The following is a 20,824-nucleotide window of genomic DNA, read 5'->3' on the forward strand; positions in this document are numbered from 1 at the left end:
ATGGGTGGGTGAATGGGGTGGGGTGAATTATTGAGTGAATGGCAGAGTAAATGGGCAAGTGGGCGCGAGTGTGGACACGTTGATGATCTTGCGGGTGGGTGGGTGATTACGTAGCCGACTCAAGGCCAAAGTTGCCGCATAAAGGAACCGAAGCCAGGTGGGGCTATTGAGACCAAGGGCAGCCCTTACAAGGGGAGGACATAAATCCATTGTGAGGTCGCGGCTCGGCTCAGGACTGGCTCTGGACTGGCCCTGGCTGGGGCGAGCCGGCTTCGAGCCACCACGCTTCACTTAAGCCGGCTACTGAGCACGGTCCGGGCCATGCTCAGGATTCCCACAAGCCCAAGCCCCGAGCAACAGCTGAGCCGCTCATTCATGCGATCTTTGGGAACCATCGAGTGGTTTGGGCCAGAGTCCAACCTGAGTGTTAAAAAGCCAAGCCAGAGCTGAGCGCCCGAGCCACGACTAAGAGGGTCACTCAAAGCGAACTTTGGAAGTCGCCAAGCGGCTTGGGCCAGAACAGAGCCTCGAATAACAACCACGAGAGAGCTTTCCTGGGAGGCCGCGGCATCTGCATTGACCGCAATGCAAGAATCCTGGCAGCAGGAAAAGAAGCGACGGGAGATGCACGGTAACGTCAACCGCACGGCAGCATCGCCGTCGGTTTTTTCCCCCCAAATTCTTGATGCGACAAAGTCGCCAACAAAAATGTGCCAAAAAAGTGCTGCGTGTTTACAAAACAAATCCCCCAAGGGAGGGGGTTTACCACAGAAAGACAAAGACGCCTCTGGCTCAAAACCCGTTGCACAACAACCAAAAACCCCACCACCCCCCCAGGTCAAAACCTGCAAACCGAGTTGTGAACTCGCGTTATGACGCATTCATTGCGGGTGGCCTTCAACCTGCCACTCGCTGCATTCCCGCGCCGTGCCGCCGCCGCAGTTGCCAAACGAGGTGTTGCAACTTTACATACAAACACGTGGCGGGAGGGGCGGTGTGGGGGACAAACGAGGCGCCCAGCCCGGCGTGAGGTTGCATTACCAATTGAAAGAATTTGAAGCTGTGGCCTCGTGACTCGTCAGGTGACTCACTACACTGCTCTGCAGAGATGTCAGGGTCCACCCAAGGTGAAATCGCAGCCTCAAAACAAACCTAAAACCTCACCAGGAGCCCACACAGCCTCGCCAGGAGCCTACAGCTGCAATGACTAAACTACACTTTTAATCTATTTGTTGTTTTACAAGGTAAGGCCCACTGAGCTATGCAGCACTTTCAGAAGCGACCGGGCCACAAATGTTAAGCACAACAAAGTGGCTGATTACGTTTGACTTTGATTGCAGCCAAATTACTCTAAACGCCCCTCCACAATTCTAAATATGGAGGGGAAAAAAAATCACGCCCAATATTCAGCAGGCGTCAGAGTTGGAATTGAACCCACAACCTCCTACATACCAGGCGAATGAGTTAACATCTCGCCACCGTAGCTCCCCTAAATGACTCCAGCCTGAGGTTACAACCTCGACATTGACCAAGTCTAGACACCGACACAATCTAGACACTGACAGTCTAAAAACCGACCCACAGCCACAACATGAACCCACAGCCTCAACCCGCACCGGGCTACGATATGGCAGCCGCTCCACAATCGTCTATGGAACACGGTGCATGGAAGGGGGACTTGTTCAGGCCGAGTATTAATAGCCCCACGTCGAAGCCGGATTTGAGAGGTGACTCTGCAGTTATTTTTTATTCTTTTAAACGCACAAGCAGATTATGGCCGTCAGATTTGCCTGACTCGGCACTGGTTTGATTATGGCAACAACAGGAAACAGCTGTGCTTGGGGCTCTCGCTGGACATTGCTGTACTTTTACATTTCATGGGAGGGACAAAAATAATTTCCAAGTGGGGGTTTATTTGGCTGCCGGGTGGGACTACACGTGTCCCCTTGTGAGGTGACACACTGCTAAGTCACAACATTCGTAACTCAAGCACCTGTAATTTAAGACTCGTTTTCAAATGTCTTCACCCCATTCCAAAGAGATAATGCTAAATTTGGCACTTGTTTTGTTTCCCTCTCAATCCATACAATGCCGCCTCACTCTACCTAAGCAGGGTTGAGCCCAGATCGCGCCTGGATGGGCGACCGACCGTACACAAGAGCAGGTGCCGCTATATGCGGTTTGCGGGGCCCAAGTTGTGGGCAGCAGAGGGGCCCAGCAGTGCAACAAAAACCATTATTGTACTGTACCATGCGGTACCGTCTACGTTCCAACCCTTCGCCAACCTGCCCTGGGTGACTGGCGTAGTGAAGTATTGCACGGGTAGGCTCTCATCCAGCAGTGGATTGACAAAGGGACGTGACATCTTACTCCTGAGTGTCCACTGCACGATTGTAAATATAACCGTTTGAAAAACTAATAAGGTGCATGCATGTGTAGTGCTTCAATAAAGACATACACACGACGCGAGTTGAGGCGAGTCTATTGAACACAGTGTAGCACCGTGTAACACCGTGTAGCGCCGTGTAGCGCCGTGTAATGCCGTGTAGCGCCGTGTAACGCCGTGTAACATTGTGTAACCCCCTTACGCACGAAGCTATTGAAGATCCCAACCCGACGGCGTGACCCGACCCACCGAGTGTGACCCACAATGACGACCCTTGACCGTATCCCTGCTGCCCTTTTATCCCCCGAGCGGGGCCTTCCCCACGCCCTCTGGCTAGGCCCTCCTTCTGGCACCCCCCAGGAGGCTGGCTCCCTTGATTACCCGAATGACGGGATGTACGGGGATTACACATGCATTAATATTTAATGTTTAATACATTCCATATTTGTCATTGTAACAATAAAGATCATAATTAATAATGATATTGCAGCATCTGTGCGGTGGGGGGCGGGGAGAGATTGTAGGGGATGGAGGCCCGGGACCGGTTCAGATTTCACTCGCGGCTGACGTTAGCCGCGACCGGGAATTGAACTCAGGTCGCTGAGTTTGCGGCGTGGCACGGCAATGGCTGCGCTGCGGAAGTGATTAGCGGCACTGTGCTCGGCACTTTGGCAACGGTGGTTTTGTGTTCCCTAATTCTGCCACAGTGTTCGCACACAACAATAAATCAAATTTGTACACAAGGAGAAAACCCCCATCACAACGGAGCACAAAAGCACAGGCTGGGAAACGAGACGCGCAAACGTGTACAACCGGTCCACAGTTTGTCTGCTGCGTCACTGCTGCTGTCAGTAGGTCACATTTCCTCAAATGTATTTCAATGGTGACCTCAGACAAGAGGACCACAATGCATTTCTTCAGGAACTGCCAAAGGTTTTGGTTGTATAAACGCACAAAGGCCTGAGGTCTTTTTACACACTTTTTGCATCTTGTTTAAAATATTATTCATGCCCAGATCATCCTCCCCTGCGATATTGACTCCTCGGGCCTCTCAATGAGCACTCGGCTTGCTATAAATAACAGGAATCAACTTATCTGAACAAACAAAACAACAAAAATGTCATTAATTTATCCAGGAAGACCCCTCTTCCCCCACGGCACAGTCTCAACACAGCAGGATGATACCATAGGCGCCTGGCCAAAAAATTATTATATACATGCTCAACATACAGGCATTTTTTGTCATGCAGAACCTACTTGCTGTATTGCCTTTGATTAAAAACAACTTTTGCCGCCATCTCATGCACAACATGATCTCCATCTCATCGCAATCCACCAACCCCGGTTTTTCCCAGGAGGGTCCCCCACTACAATGACTAAACTAAGACAACATTTTTTTTATTTTACCAGGTAAGGTCCACTGCGCTGTGTAGCTATTTTTGAGAAATGACCTGGCTATCACAAATGACAGCTCGACAAAGTGGCTAATAAACACATGTTTATAAATGTGGAGGGAAAAACTGGAGGACCCGGAGAAAACTCCACACGACCACGGGGAAAACTTGCCTCCCACACCCCCCAAAATCCCCGTGGCCCCTCCACCAACCAGAGAGGTCACATGCCCACACCTCTAGTCAACATGGTGTGAGGCATTTGTGTTCATGTTATGCATTAGTGCGTGTTCGTAAGGCGTGTTTAGCACAGTATGCATGGGCATAATGTGCAAAGCATTTGCTTAAAGCCTTGCGTGAATTGAAGGAACATTCTAATCTGAACCTCACGTTCATTTTAGGAGCACGACACGCACACACGTAGAGGTGCGTGTCACATTGCGCGGGTCTAATGAGGCTTAGTCAAAACAGATAAGACAGCCAGGTCCTCCGTGAACCCGCTGAAGATGAGCTTGGACCAGTGGATGTCCCTCCGTGCTGATAATGGGAAGGCAGCCGGATGTAGCACAGAGGTTACCAGTGGAAAGCCACGCACCTATCCTCATTACCATTACCACTTGTATCATCACCACCACAACTCGCCTTCATGACTTTCACTACCACTATCAACAACAACATCAATCGATATTCTCCACCAAGTGGCGGTGACGTCACCACGACGCTTGTGCCAGGCCATGTGCATGTTGAGGCCACGTGAAGTGTCGAACGCCCACTGGCAGGTCACGGGGCAGACCCAGGTGCCACGGGTCGACTGACTGAGATGACTGCACCACCTGTGCCCCCTACGGTGCCAACTTACTGTGCTTTATCTCCGCTTGTTGTTGTGAGCATTGCTCCTTTGCCCTCCATTGTTGTTGGAGGGCAACTGCCTCCAACTGCCCAGTAGCGTCCTTCACGAGCCTCCTCCACAGAGGCCGATCTTGACACCGCTGGTACCAGTCATCGGCAAGGCCACTCAGCTCCACGAGCGCCTGTACCACATCACTCCATCTCTTCTCTAGCCCGTGCCGCGCCCGTTTAGCCCCCTCGATCCGGCCGAACAAAAGCTGTTTAGACATGCAGTGGCTGGGCATGCAGGCTACATGACCCAGCCAACGCAGCCTTGCCTGCCGGGGACTTTGTCCAGATCTTTCAAGGATTTGTGAGCTCCTCACACAATCCAGCCTGGTTAAACCCAGGATGGATCGTAGGCAGGTCAGTCTAAATGTTTCTAACCGGCGAAGATGTTCCATTAGGGGGGTCCACGTTAAGCAAGCATAGAGAAGGGAGGGAATGACCGTCGCCGAGAAGACCAGAAGATTCATGTGGAGCGACAGACCAGGTAGCTTCCACACAGCGTTACGCTACCGATGAAAATATAATGCCGCTCTACTGATTCGGAGTGAGAGCTCTGCTGTCAAACCAGAGCCGGTCATGAGCACACTGTCCAGGTATGGGAAACTCTCCACTCCCTCCACAACTGCCCCGTCACCTATTGGGAGTTGTGGGGGTGGAGTGTCCGATGGTACAAAATACCCAAGCAGGTGCTTAGTTTTGGTGGGGCTGATGGTAAGGCCCCACCTCTTAGTGACAAGCTCCAGGTTCAGCAGCAGCGCCTCCAACTCCTACTCTGAGTGAGCGGCAATTACCAGATCATCAGCATACATAACGTGATTGACCAATAGGTAGCCATCCCTTGACCGCACCCGGGCATCGATCAGCCTCCCATTGTATCTGTACCAGATGGAAAATCCTCCGGTACAGCCATCGAAGGCTTCACCAACTACGTGGTCGAAAAATATGTTAAATAATGTGGGAACCAGAGGACATCCCTGTCACACCCCAAGGTGAACAGAGAATGGCTCCAACTGCCGGCCACATAGTTTGACCCGGGTCCGCTCACCATCATGAAGGTCCTTAATGATCGTGAGCAGAGGGTCAAGGACTCCGAAAGCACGAAAAATAACCGAGAGCCCAGGCCTACTGATGGTATCATAGGCCTTGACCAGGTCAATAAAGCAGAGATATAGGTTTTGTTGGAATTCCCTACACTTTTGCTGTAGCAGACGGACAGAAAATATGGCATCTGTGCAGGATCACCATTTCCTGAAAACGCATTGAGGCTCCGCAAGCCTCTCCTCAACGTGCCTGGCAAGGCGATATTAAATAATCCTTGCCAGGACCTTTCCCGGCACACTGAGGAGTGAGATGCCCCTGTAGTTGTTACAGTCTGTGTGGTCCCCCTTCTTAAAGAGGGGGACCACCAGAGGATCCTTCCAATCCTGCGGAACCCGTGCAGTGGTCCAGACTGTTGTCATGATATCATGTCGGGCAGTCTGTGCACAAACGCCACCCTCCCTCAGCATTTCGTTTGGGAGATCATCTCTGCCCGGTGCCTTTCCTAGTCTCAGACTCTGGATCGCCTTTAGTACTTCCTCAACAGATGGGACCTCAGCCAGCCACTCACCGGGGGTGACTTCTTCCAATATTTGAGACACCGCAGCCTCAGCAAGGTCATCCCCACTTTGTCCCACGATGTTTTCCATGCCAAGGGATTTCCCCTCCCCCAGGACTTCACAGAAATGCTCAGCAAATCTGCAAACCTGTTCCTGGGGGTCGGAGATTGGATCACCGTTTTTTCCCCTAATGATGGTAATAGGTGTGGCACTGCAGGTTACTTTTTTGATGGCGTTAAATAGCAATTTGTGATCACGGGCCATTGAGACAGACTCCATCTCCTCAGCAACCCGCGACCACCACCCATCCTTGCAGCGCCTCACGGCTCTCCGAACCTCCGAGCGAAGGCTCCGGTAAGCCTCCTCATTCTCTGACGTGGGATGCTGTCGACGATGAGAGTGGGCCTGTCGCTTTTTCTCAGCCAGCCTGAACACCTCCTCTGTCAGCCAGGGTCTCTGGGGAGGTCTGGACCGTGTACCCAAATCAGCCGTTGCAGCTGCATGAGCCACAGTCCCTAAACCTCGCCCATTTCACCTCGACATCTGGAGGAGTGGGGGACGATGCCAACCCCAGCCGCAAGCGATGATTAAATTCTCGCTTGCAACTTTCATCAGCTAGCTGAGACCAGGCCACCTTGGGTTTGAATGGGGTCCTGGGTGTACACCCACCACCGGAGTGGAAGAATGGCAAGCGCATATTACAGATGACAAGTCGATGGTCAGTGGGCAGATCAGCTCCACGGTAGGTCCTGGTGTCAAGGACATGGGCCCGCATCCGCTGTTCCGTCACTACATAGTCCAGTAGATGTTCTTGCTTGGACCCGGAATGCTTCCATGATGTTGTGTGGATGCGCCAATGCCGGAACAGCGTGTTGGTAATTACAAGCCCATTGGCTGCACAAAAATCTAGCAGCCTCCTACCGTTGTTATTCAGCTGATCTGGCCCATGCCTTCCAATAACTCTAGACCAGGCACCAGTATCATGACCAACTCGGGCATTCAAGTCGCCCAACAGGATGACTCTATGCCGAGGGACCACTTTAGCTAGCACCTGTGACAGGAAGTCATAGAAGCCTTCTGACTCATCGGCCTTGCCTGCATCCCTCCATGGATGTTCGTCTTCGGTGGGGGCATAAGCAACCATGACCACAACTCTTCGCCTCCAGTTGATGGGAAGGCGAGCCCAAAGTAGTCTGGGGCTTACTGCTTCTCACACCACACCACCAGGCTCCCACGTCCCCTTCATTATTTTGTTCAGAAGAAGAGCCATTCCCTGTTGTTTGGTAGTCTCCTACTCCGAGTAGAGGACTGTCCACCCCTCATGGTGGCAGGAGCCCGAGCCGGTCCACCGGACCTCCTGAATACCACAAAAATCCAGGCAGTACCGGTCCAGCTCCCGACACAGTAGTGGCAACCTCTCCTCCGCAATGAGCTTTCGAACATTCCACGTGGCCACCCTCAGTGTTTTTTTAAAAATAATTTCTGGAGGAGCCCCGAGGGTAAAGATTCAATCTCCTGGCTCCGCCAAATGGGGTTTGACCAGGAGACGTCATAGACGCCTGTCCCCCCGGGGCCTCTGGCACAAGCTTATTAATTAGATATTTTAGATTTGGTTTTGTGGTAATTAATTCAAGGTGGAGGGGTTACCAGCCCCTCGCACCCATCCAGAGCCCCCATTTGGCCGCTGTGGTGGTTACAAACGCCATGAGTGGAATGGCAAATCTAATATGGACATCCCCCCACGATCACCACCACTGCCACTCACCATCATCGTCACTACCATCAATATCACCACGTATGTTGAACTTCTTTTGCACCGTAAGTAGCCAACCGTGCTAATCGGAGGTGCAGAAGGACAACAAACTAAACACAACAAAAAGCAGTGATATCATTACCGCCCTCACCCCTGACCCCACAACTCTCACCCCAACTTCTCGACCTTGCGCCACCTCACCCTACCACCCTCACCATGCTCCTCACGCCACAAGCGCGCCGCTCACCCCGTGGCCTCCACCCGTGCACGACGCCCCTCTCTCCCACCAAAGCCCTCATCCCACGTCCCTCAAACTCATCCTGCTTACCGCCGCCTAACCCGTGCTCATGACGCCAACGGCATGTTGCTCACCACCCCCCACTCCCCGTGCCGCTCAACCCCCGCGCAGCTTGCCCCTCACCCCCCAAGCCCCTCACCCCCCACCCCCTGCACCGCTCGCCCCTCACTACCCACCCCCCCCAATCGACCCTCCAAACCCCCCCCCCCGCGCAAATCGCCCCTCACCCCCCCCCCCCCCCGCTCGCCCCTCACCCGTGTTGCAGCACGATGACATTGCGGTCGGGGTCACAGTAGAGCTTCTCCAGCGGGTCCTGGGCGTGCTCGGGGAGGCTCTCCCACTCATCCCCTCCGGCCTTCGCCATGCCGACCGTGCCACCGCCGGTGTCGCCGCCGCGGTCTCCGCCGGGCAGCCCTGGCCAGGGCCCCGGCCTCGCCACGGACCTCCGCTTGCGCAGCTGCCAGTGGAAGGGCAGCGTGGTGTGGTGGCGAGGGCACGTGGCCCACAAGTCGCAGTCGCCCGCCAGGAAGGGCGCGCAGATCTCCACGCCGTCCACGTGGTGCGTGTGGCGCTGTACCGTCTGCGGGAGACACGCCGGAGACTCAATTAGGAACACGCGCTGTGCCAATCGTCGCCCACCTCCTCCCTACTGAGAATTCTTAACAATAACCCTCCTAAAAAAGAGCATCTTGAGACTCGGTTAGGGCTTAGTTGGGTAAACCAGCACGACAATAATCATAATCCAGGCTGAGATTCTTTTAGTAATGGACCGCTACACTCGTTCTTTGGATTGGCGGTTTCCAATTTCTTCATCGGAGGATGGAGTCTGAGAAATACAGTAGAAGCTTCCTCATGTCACGCTTGCAAATGCCAAGTCTTGGTGGCGTAAAGCAAAACGGGAGACAGAGAGAAACGTCTGGGACATTCCCAACGTGAGGCTTTTTCAATGGTTTTACTTCACTTGATTTCTGTTTGTCGTGGTCAAATCTTGTAATCTAAATTTCATCCACTTCCTGTTGTTCAATCAATTACACATTTTGCACACGTACCAAGATCCGGTGACAATGCATGCCTGTATCAAAATCAATTAATTCGCTACTTAAAAGCAATTTACATTTTGTATGGACGCCTTATTATTTTTATATTTGTGTAGGTCAAAAACACCATGGCCCCTAAACTGTGGAATCGGCTTGCCCAAGAAGCAGGCGTCGCGTGTCTCAGGCGCCATTGACGTACTTCGACCGTGAGTTAAACGAAGGAGTTTTTTTTACTGGACGTTAGCCCCAAAACATCTCCACAATATAGGAAACCAGCACGGTATGTCGATCCAAATCAGACCGCATGTCTTTACGATTGGTGGATGAAGTCTGGGCACTGTGCGAATTAGTCGTGTGCCACGTCTGGGCGAGAAAAGTCATCACTTCCCAAATCGCGTCGGTGAACGAGTAAGAGAAACTCAAAAGAAACGCGTTCGCAAAACCACAGAACGATGGAGAGACGACGACATTTTCTTGAGCGTGGCGTCCACAAGTGTTTTTGGCAGGAGAAATGAAGAAAGAGAAAAAAAGCCAAATGCCTTCAAGGATCTCGCTGTGCTGTCGAGCGACAAGTGTGAAACCAAACAAACCGAAACGGCACTTGGAAGCCGTTCGCGAAGAACGCGTAGGGAAGGCCCCAAGTCGTCGGTTTTTCAACGTGGAAAAGAGGAGAGTGTTGTGTCGGCAGGAACATTTTAAAATGGACGGGACAGACTGTTTCTGACCGATGCTCAAAGGGGATCTTTCGAGGTGCGCTACAGGATTTCTCAGGCTAAGGAGCATGCATACGACCGTGGGAAGTTGGGTTTCTAGCCCGCTGCGATCGACACGGTGAAAATAATGTGTGCGAGAATTGGACGCAATTTAACTGATATCTACACCACCGTCAAACGCTCTGAAGCAGAAAACTGAGGCTACAGCGGGTGATCAGGAACAGACACGAGTTGGAGCACCCGAAACGCACTGATTGTGCTCTTCAAATTCATGTGAACACCGACAGCCGTGATGCGCACACACACACAGAGTGGCTTTTGCGTGCTATGCTTGTGAGGATGCTGCTTATATTTGAGGGCATTCTTTTCTGTCGAACACCTCCAGAACACGAAACCGCTCAACCGAATGTTCCGTGCGTGCTGTGTGGCTACACCGAGGGCAAAACGATTCCTTGGGATGGCAGGTTTGGCTTCTCTACACAAATGCTGCTCCACATCTGTGGCACAATAAGGAACTCACATCTCCGTGAACAGTGTTTCTCCACGTGTTCTTTCGACGCAGAGCATGTGCATTAAGGAACTGGCAGGTAAAGAACATAGCGCAGAACTTGGTAAGACGTCATTTGTGAACCACATTAGACTCGATTACTGCGCTAATAATGGGGAGGTCGGCTGCGGATAATTCCAAATCACGGATAATCCAAAAATATAACCATTTTTCATGGGTCTCTATACCAAAACCTACATCATATAGGTGTAAATTAAAACTCACTAAATAAATAATCGGATAAATCACACTAAATTAAGCACAAGTGATGATTTCGATTGTTACGCTTTCGATTTAGAATGAATACTAACGATCGACCGCTCGATGCGCATGCTCAGTAATAACTTTCCTGCTCCCGTGCAGGACTCGTCCCACTAAGTGGATAGCAGAGCGACGCCAATCCAAGTCAATCAAACTCCACCCACTGTTGTAAAGACATGGCGACTACTGCACTGTAGAGGCGATCACTTGGATTTCTGATCAACTGGTGCAACATATTTGTTCGGTTTATGCACGTGACTTGTAATAAACATTTCCAAGAATAACAAGGTACAACTGTTTTTAGATTATTAACTTGGGCTTCAAGGAAAATCCACAAGTTAATAAATTTATGTCAAAATCTCAGTGTGTGCCAGTTTATCCGATTTGCGGATTAACCGGCACACCCTGAGATTTTCGAGAGTCTGCCATACGTCTTTTTGCATGGGGGTTCGATCATCACAATGGGATTTAGTTTCACACTAAGGCTCCTCGGGTGTCGAGAGGAAGGCTGTTGTGGAGAGATTTTCATGAACCGCGAAATGAGCTGATGGCATTTGCAATGGATGTTAAAAAAGTACGGAATTTGTTGATGTTGTCTTGTGATCAGCAGTCTCCTTGCTTACATCACTGACTTATTTGGGACAATAACTGAACTGAATTCGAGTGTGCAGCAAAACAATACGAACGTCAATCAAATAAGTTATTGAATCACAGCATTTATGGTAGAGTAAAACTATGTTATTTCGGTATTTGATCATTCGTAATTGGGGATAATTCAGCACGGCTTCGCTTTCGGCATATTTCCTGTATATTAGTAATTCACCACGAGCCGAATGGTCTCATTTCGGCATACACGTGGAGCGACGCCGCATGCCATGACCAAAACAATGACTCCGTCTCGTGGTGGCGCGCATGGTGAGCGTTAGCGCAGACTTATTGCTTTGGACTTTACCTTGTTTAAGCAAGCCAACCCTGTCAGAAATGTCATCTACACCTATGTAATAAAAGACTCCGTCAGGCGATGCTGGTCTCCGTTTGTCTTTTATTCAGGTTCTTCTCCGCACCCCCACTGGCCTCCTCTCGGACCAGAGTCGTTCCGCGCGCACCCTGCGCACGCTCCCTCTCGCGTGCCATAAACGCTCTCTCTCGCGTGCCCCGCACGCTCCTCCGTTAGCTCCTCTGTTCCCGCACTCCGCACACCGCTGGCCGACGGCGTGCAGAGGTCCTTCGGCCACGTGGCCGATGGCGCGGATCTTTACTCACCACCCAACGTGGCTCAGCCTCTTAACTTCCCTGACTGTCCCGATCTCTTCTGGGCTCCCACTTATATACATTCCCCCCACGTGACCCTGACTCCTCCCCTTCCGGATCGTCAGATCTGGCCTTCCCATACTACCCCGCTGGCTCCGCCCCCATTCACCTCGCCTCCCATTGGAGCCGAGGTGAACGGTGGCCCCTCCCACACGCCCCGCAGACCAGGCTCCGCCCCCTAATACCCCGGGCCGTGTGATTGGACCAGAGCCCAGCAACAACCCCATTTACGCTCGCATTACATGACCCCCCCCCCCTGATGAAAAAGCCAGCCGTCCCGGCTGCAATAAGACAAAATAATGCGAGCAACAGCATCACAATCAGGAATCACCAGACACAACAGAGAGTATAACAACACAATTAACGAAAGGGAAGGGATTTGGAACGAGTGCGGGTCGCCGGCCCATCCTTCACGAGAGGCGGCGCCCTCAAAGGTTGCAGTCCCGACAGGGTTTTAGGAGCGGCGAAACCGGAACCATCCGCCGCTGGTGGAGGCCTGTCCGTCCCAGCACCCCGTTCCCCAGAGAGGTCCGTAGTCGGGGCCCCCTGCAACTGCAACCGCAGCGGGGTTGGAGGGGCAGCGGGGCCAAGTGTCCCCGTCGCCGTAGTAGGCCCACCCGGTGCAGGAATCCCTGTGTCCGGCAGGATAATAGCCGGCCCGTGTGACACTGTTGACTCTCATGGCGTTGACGTCGCGTCCGCGCGAAGTGTCCAAGACGCCTGCAGCGGTAACACGACGAGTCGGCCCGCCGCCCGACTCCCCCCCCCGTCTCGACGATCCCTCAGCGGCGGGCCGGAGCCCGACTCCGCTCCCCCTCGAGGAACCCACTGGGCCGCCGCTGCAGAGAGATCGCCAGGCCCCCTCTTGTCCGGCATGAAGACGGCCTTTGACGGAGTCCACCCGGCGGCACCTCCCTCCACGGTCGGGCTCGCCGTCCAGGCGGTCACCTGTGCCCAACGGCGCAAGTTGAACTGCGCGTCGAGGCACTTGGCTGCCATCTGGGAGGTCAGCTGCTCATGGCCGCATATCGGCATCGGAATGCCCAAGTCCTTGGACAGCTCCAACATCTTACCCAGTATCAAGGGCTCCAACAAGTCGGGCTCCGTCTCTGGATACACGGCCATGGCCAGCTCAAGCACAGTGCCCCGGAAAGCCACAGGCGATTCCTCGGGTGCCCGTTGCCTCTGGACGAATCTGCGGTGTGCGTCGTCCGGAGGCTCGTACACTTCCGCCATCTCTTCGAACGCCCCTTTCAGCGTCGCTTTCTTCGCGGCCTTGATGGAGCGGAAGAATTTCAAAGACTTGTCGTCCAGGAGCGTCGGCAGAACTTCTAAGGCCTCCGCATCCGTCCACTTGGCGGATCGGACGGCCGACTCAAAACGCCAGGCAAATGCGCTCCAATCTCCTCCAATTGAGAATTCTTTAATCGTCGTCAGGCGATGGCTGCGAGTCCCCGAGCTGCTGTCTTCCGATGCAGGCGTCTCCTGCGGCGGCGACAAGATGGCATCTTCCCGTCGTGGCAGCGACAAGATGGCGGCTTCCCGCCGCGGCGGCGACAAGATGGCGGCTTCCCGCCGCAGCGGCGACAAGATGGCGGCTTGCCGCTGTTCGTCCGCGACCACACCCAAGATGGCGGTGTCCTGCCGCGTGTCGGAGAGGGCGGGAAGCGTCGCAGAGGCCCTAATGGCGGACGGCTCGGCCCCAGAAGGCTCCCCGCTTGAAGGCCCGCTGCGTGGCCGATCCGGCATCGTCGCTGGCACGACCAGGGTGACCAAATACAGCAGAACGGCCCGCAGCGAATCTGCCACGTGTCGCCAGCCGTCCTCGGCGCCCATCGACGTAGACGGCCCGGCCGCTCCGACGACATCTTGTACTCATGTCGTGTCGCTCGCCGCCACTTTGCCCACGCCTTCCATGGTCGGGACCGCCACCACCGGAGGAAGGTCCTCTTCGTCTTCTGAAGATGGTGCAGGTATATTCTTTTTCTTGAGATGTTTCGACATCTCGTTCCACTTCTGACCCCAATGTAATAAAAGACTCCATCAGGCGATGCTGGTCTCCGTTTGTCTTTTATTCAGGTTCTTCTCCGCACCCCCACTGGCCTCCTCTCGGACCAGAGTCGTTCCGCGCGCGCCCCGCGCACGCTCCCTCTCGCGTGCCACGCACGCTCCTCCGTTAGCTCCTCTATTCCAGCACTCCGCACACCGCTGGCCGACGGCGTGCAGAGGTCCTTCGGCCACGTGGCCGATGGCGCGGATCTTTCCTCACCACCCAACGTGGCTCAGCCTCTTAACTTCCCCGACTGCCCCGATCACATTTATATTTACGCACTCTAACCCAAAAACCTCTATCTATATATATAAAAGTCAAAAATTGTTTGTAGCGGGGTTTGTGGGTTTGTTTGTGTGTTCGCTCTCCCACGTAAAATAAAAATAGCCAGGTACCACGCCGTAAGCCCCGCCGTGAGCAAGCGCTATTCCTTTTTCACATACGTCAACTTTTAATTAGTTTAATTAGCGACTTTGTGCGATTTCTGTGTGATTTCTTATTATAATTTTTTTTATGACAGCGTGCACGACCATACCAACTCACGCGCCTTTGGTGGGGAGAATGGCCCATGCCAAGTCGCACGCCTTCGGTGGGAGTGAAGGGAACATTTTTTTTCACGTTAAAAATGCTATTAAAAAATACACTAAACGCTCAGGTAAATTCTTCACTGTGCGATGTCCCCCCACCACCCCGATGCGTACAGTTACTACTACACAGTCGTATAGGCCGTAGATATTACTGCAGAGCAGCCGGGGAGATCGTGGCTGAGGGGGGGGGTCAGGGATAGCAGCCCAGCCCCAGCCTGCCAAGGTGCCACCTCGGCCAACTGGACAATCTAGGCGAGGCCGGAGGCTCTGCACGGGACTAGGCCTCACCACGCCACTCTGTCAAGCGAGTACTTTGTGCTATAGAGTCGATAAATACTGCTATAGAATCAACATTTACTACTGTAGTGATAGCAGGTACCACCACAGTTAGTTTTTCTTTTTTAATTTGACCCGGGCAACGCCGGGTACTTCCCACTAGTTATGGATAAAAGTGGTCGCGAAATCCTATGTGTTAAACCTGCTTTTACTCAATCATCTCCACCAATGACGTTTTCCGCAATACAGTGATACCTCGGTTCACGAACTTAATTTGTGAACTTACTCTGGTCGCGAACCGAATTGGTTGTGAACCGAGGCACATTTTCCCATAGGGTTCAATGTAAATCCGGTTAATCCGTTCTGACCTTTTTTTTTGGTTTTTGAAGCACAAAAATATGAAACAAATTACAATACACATTAGTACTGTACAGTATAGTAATGTATAAAGAGAGAACACTAACCTTGCTTGAGATGACTTCAGTAAGCACTCAAACGGGTGAACTGTACAATACAGTAAGTACAGTATTGTACAGTACAGTAGTACAGTACAGTACTGTAGGTGCTAAAAAGCACACCAAAAAGCAAAAAGTCACTGAAAGTGTCTTCACAGTACTCACAGTACTTCTTTCTGTGTCTCTTCTTCTCTCCACGATCTTCCTACAGGAAGGCACGACCATGTGACAGCCTGGAAATAGCATTAAAATGGCCGCGGCTCCTGTTCGTGAACCGAAGCGGAGTTCGTGAACCGGAGCATATTTTTATGAACTTTTCTGTTCGTGAACCGAGTTGTTCGTGAACAGAAGCGTTCGTGAACCGAGGTATCACTGTATATTTTTTTACATCACAACATTCATTCTTACGACAGGCCACTATACCATCGCCTGCGGGCAAACCTCCTTACCACCGGGTACTCATTTCAAGCCAAGTCGACCTAGGGGAGAGGCCCAAGACACAGCTACGCACACACCGACCTGCAGAAGCTTGGTCATCGCATCCAGGTCGTCCATTGTCACGGCTAGATCCTCGTCCGACGATCCCGCGGGGTCGCAGTCCATCTTCTCCACGCCGCTCCCATCGCAGCTGTCACCGCCTCCAAACTTCTCGCCGGCTCCCGAGCAGGGCAGCATGCATGCTGGCTGCAGCACGCATCGAGGTTGTGTTGCACACGGAGGCGGAGGAGGCGCCGGCGCGCGCGGAGGAGGAGTCGCTGGCGCACACGGAGGAGGAAGTGGTGGTGCCGGCACCGAAGGCGGTTGGGCACAAGGAGGAGCGGGCGGTTGGGCACACGGAGGAGGCGGCGGAAGCGGCGAGCAGGAAGCGGGCGCGGGCGCGCGCGGGGACGGCGGCACGCGCGTGCCTGCCTGCGCTCTGCCATGACCTATCCCCGCCGGCGCCACCTGCGGCGCGGCCACGTCGTGGAAGTTCGTCGCCGCCACTTGCTCGGACAGCATCTGTACGCACAGCAGGGCGCTCTGCCTGGCGAGCAGCAGCGGGGGGGACGAGCAGAGGAACATGCGCTGGGACGGGTTTGGCCGCGGCTGCGCCGCCTGTGCCGCCTGTGCCTGCGGCGTTCGCGGCTGGAGGTCGCCGACGAGCCAGCTGGAGCCGCGGACGGCCACCTGCGGCTTGCGCAGCCGGTTCCAGCGGTTCAGCGCGACCCGGCGCAGCCACCGGCGCCGCTTGTGCCGGTCGAAGATGCGTCTGGCAGCGCCGCCGGTGGGTAGGCAGTTCAGACCGGCGACGGCAGCGGCTGCGGCGGCGTCGCCGAGTCGCCCGTCCATCTTCGCGCGGCAGGGGGGGGCGGTGGCAGAGGCGGCGCTGCCAGCGCCGATGTCAGGCCCGCAGCGAAGGCGCACAGCCTGCAGGGGCGCGCAGGGCACCGCCCAACGGCATGGGTGCCCGTCCAGTGCACCGGCAACTCTTCTGCCCAGCTGAGACGGGAACACAAGCGGACGTGCGTATGTCAAAAACGGGACCCTACCTCGATATACGCAGATATACACGTCCGGGTTGCACTGCAAAGAAACATATTTCTGACCTTAAACCTACGAAAATAACAACACTTTTCAACACAACCAAGATACTTTCATTCATAAATGTGGAGAATCAAGACGAGACCGGTAATTAAAAGCAAATACTGTACGCTGTAAAGGACTACTTAAAAATGGTTGGCAAACCGCCCCACGAGGTAATGCTGCAAGGAGAGTGGCTGAGGGATGGAGGGGTCACTGGTGAGAGTGATGGCGGGGGGGGGGCAGTGTAGATGAACCCATGGGGGTAGTTTGAATTCGGATGGCTCGTAAACAAGTGGTGAGGCTACGGCCTGGAACAGTATAAAATGCACGCACGGACAAATGACATGGGATACATTCACTAGAGGTATTTAAATACATTTTTCAAGGAAGGAAACAATGTTCGTTGAAGACGAACAAAATAATGGATTATCGTCAGTAGAATTGGCGTACATCGGGGCGAGGTTTCACGCGACTCAAAGTGCCTCGCAGAGTTTCACCTCAAAAGGCATTTTCGATGCCCCCCCCCCCTTACAAATTAGCAGAGGGGACCCCCAGCAGCAGCCGACACACGAAGCCTGACATTTTTGAGTTTGTCTCGGATCAGTCCTTGCCTTTCCATTCACAGATCAATCGGAGTGGCGAGGGATTCTCGATCTATCATCTCAGGAATGTTGCCCAGCTGTGCCACATTCTCTGTTCCGAAGATGCCGAGAGACTGGTTCGGGTATTCATCTCCTGACGTCTTGACTATTTCCAATGGCCTGCTCTCTGGAACCCCGTGTAAAGCTCCTTCGTAGAGCGCAACCATATCTCAACACCGATGGGTCGTGCGACTGCATTAGCTTCCAGTTGAAAACGATTATGACTTTGAGATTCGATAGTTTTAAACGATTTAAAAAAACAAATTTACCACCACTAGGTAAGGCCTCTCTCTCTTATTTCCCATTCTTTAATCCTCTTCCCTTTCCCATTCCTTTTCTCTTTGCCCGCATCCTTGTGACTCTGCTCTCCTTCCCGCGTCGCGTAGCCACGGGTTCAACGATTGCTGACAGTTATTAAAACGCAGGGTCCCTGAATAGATTTTCCGCCCGCCGCCCGCCACCCACCGCCCCCCCCTGCCAGCCAACTCGTCTCGAGGTGTGCGTCTATTGCCCCATCACCCGGGGCCATTGCCGCCACCGGAGAGAGTTTGTTGTTGTGTTCTCTCCGCGGGAGATGGAGGAACCCGTTGCTCGCCAACCGTGTCGCTCGCTAAGCGACTGCCAAGTGCAAGCAGTCACCACAGCCGAGAGAAAAGCCGCGTGGGGTAGGTGGTGCAACTCTTGGGGGGGGGGGGGGGGACAGTTGCTGCCCGGCCATTCTGAAGCCCCATTGGATCCGCGAGGGACAGCGACAAAGACAAAGACGCCCACATCCCTCAGGGTGTGAACCAGCAACTCAAGTTGATGAGAGATTAAAAAAACCCTCTATTATGGATATTGGTCGCGAAAGCCGACGTGTTAAACCTTCTGAAATAGACGGAGAGAAGCACACAGACCCCTTGCCAGCCAGTTTAGTGGCTCTCGACATGGGCTAAATGGCTCTGGGGACTCTCATTATGAACCTGACAAACATTATGAACACCCTGAGAGCGAGGCACTCAGACCCCAAGCTTGAAATCGGGGTCTCGGTGGTGCTAGCTCAGTGGCACCGAAATGGCCATTATGCACCTCCTGTGGAAACGAGAGACACCCACACACACACAGGCCCCAGCATTTAAAGCAATAAGCCTCAGGTTATAACGAGGCTATACTAAACCCCCTCCGCTGTGGAGACAGGCACCCAGACAGGACTTGAACCTTGGACCTGCACGATGCCAGGTCAGCGTCTGACGAGGCCATTGCAAGCCACCTCCCTCTCGCATTGTCAAACGACGCGGCTCGCACGTTCAGTTGCTTCGGAGACCACGGACTCTCTCTCGCTCTCCCCCTACGAACACAAGCAGACACTCGCGTGCAACAGCCATCTCATAAAAAAACACAGCTGCGGTGATGTCGCTGTGCCGCTTGTGCCAGGCTAGGTGCAGATTCAACGCTTCCCGTTCACACAGGTGCACAAAAACAACAAAGGTAAAGATCGCTGGGGTGGGCTTTATGGCCCCATAGAGGAAAGTGCCGTTAGCGAGCGCCCATGAAGAAAGGAAATGCATATGAGGGGGCGGTGTGTCAACGAATGGCCATCGTTTAGCCTTATCGCAGAGCGAATATGCTACCCACACATGCAAAGACAACGGTCCCCTTGTAGCCTTTACCAGACTGCGGCGGCAAGAGCTGTAAGCGAGTAAACAATGTGCCACACGCGGCACTGCACCTGTACCGTTTTCCAATTAGTGGCACAAAACAACCGCCAGTTGCGCCGTCAACAATATTGGGTTTCCAGCCCCACGCATCAGCGGTTTACCGATATCACATTACTGGCACACACCAGCAACACGGACACACGGGGCACACGGCACGCCGACACCCACAGCACGCAGACACCCTGTAATAGTTAAGGCTATTACAGGGGACAAAGATCCCCTGCAATAGACTTAGACTCTTGGGGCAAGTCCTGTTAGCGAGTAACTATGAAAGCCACTGCAATGCAAAGCCACGTATGCCCGGTCACCCTCGTCTCCCCATCGGTGATGTTCACACGGCGCACCACGTACTTACTTAAGGCAGAGGCGTAGGAAGGCCAAGGATCGGTTTGAATAACTCGCCACCGATGTTAGCCGTGGCGAGCGGGTCGCCGGGTTCATAGCACAGCGCATAAACCTACCGCGGCGCCTCCGCCTTGCACGGCATCGATCGCGCCGTCTCTTAAACACACAGCAAGCACCATACCGACGACACGCCCGGCACACAGCGGCTCAACACGGTGACCGCGCACGAGTGTCGTGACGTGCGCCGCTGTTACCGCACGCGCCCGGACGCGCCCGTTCCCCTGCCAGGCTACCAGGCTCTTCCATGAGTCACGAGCCACAGGGCAATAACCGTTACGCAGCGGTAAGGTCAGAGAGTCACCCCCCCACCGCCCCCGAACGGCGTTCACGAGCAAAGGGGGCGGTGTCTCGCCTCTATCGAGCCCTCCGGAACGGTAGTGGAAAATCCACATTCCCACGGCCGAGTATATAACACGGTTTCTCGCGTGACGACAAAAAAAACACCGCCGGTTGACCACACTATTTGGTGGCGTTCGGCTAAGTCAACAGCAGATCATGGGATTACGAGTTGGGAGCTGATTGCGAGTCAGGCTCTCGCAAAACCACACCATGGCTTTACCAAAGCGATGATTTATATTTAACGACTCCAAGCAGTTTACGCAAAGCGGGGGGCTGCCCGGGAGTCGTTTAGCAACGTCTTGGGAGAGGACACCGCCGATTAATCAACCGTCGCAATGGCACCGCGTGACAATTCTCCACCACCCCCCATGCCCCGTGATGAACCCTACACAGGCCGCTGGGGAAAGGAAGAAACAAGCGATGCTGAAAGAGACAGATAGACACAGTGCGAGGCAGAGAGAGACACAGGCACACACAAGTACCGAAGAAGGTATGACAGAAACATATGAGAGACACACGCACGCAGACTGATGTAAAGAGAGACACAGAAAGACAAAGGTCCATTTTGTCGACTGCAACAGGCTGTAATGGTAAGTGCTGTTACTGAGCACATATCAAG

General features: G+C 53.6%; 1 protein-coding gene across 3 annotated transcripts in view; it reads right to left on the bottom strand.

Annotated features, from left to right (window-relative positions):
- LOC144730803 (protein mono-ADP-ribosyltransferase TIPARP-like) overlaps nt 1–20,824 on the bottom strand; it is a 61,544-nt gene that overhangs the window by 13,756 nt on the left and 26,964 nt on the right. For all 3 annotated transcript variants that reach the window (XM_078611566.1, XM_078611568.1, XM_078611567.1), the window contains 2 exons: nt 16,080–17,039; nt 8,578–8,903 (listed from right to left, as the gene is read on the bottom strand). In XM_078611566.1, coding sequence (XP_078467692.1) covers nt 8,578–8,903; nt 16,080–16,889 — 1,136 coding nt within the window. In that variant the 5' untranslated portion in view covers nt 16,890–17,039. The remainder of the gene's footprint in view (nt 1–8,577; nt 8,904–16,079; nt 17,040–20,824) is intronic.

Source organism: Lampetra planeri, chromosome 36 (assembly GCF_965212315.1).
Source record: "Lampetra planeri chromosome 36, kcLamPlan1.2.h2, whole genome shotgun sequence".
NCBI lineage: Eukaryota > Metazoa > Chordata > Hyperoartia > Petromyzontiformes > Petromyzontidae > Lampetra > Lampetra planeri.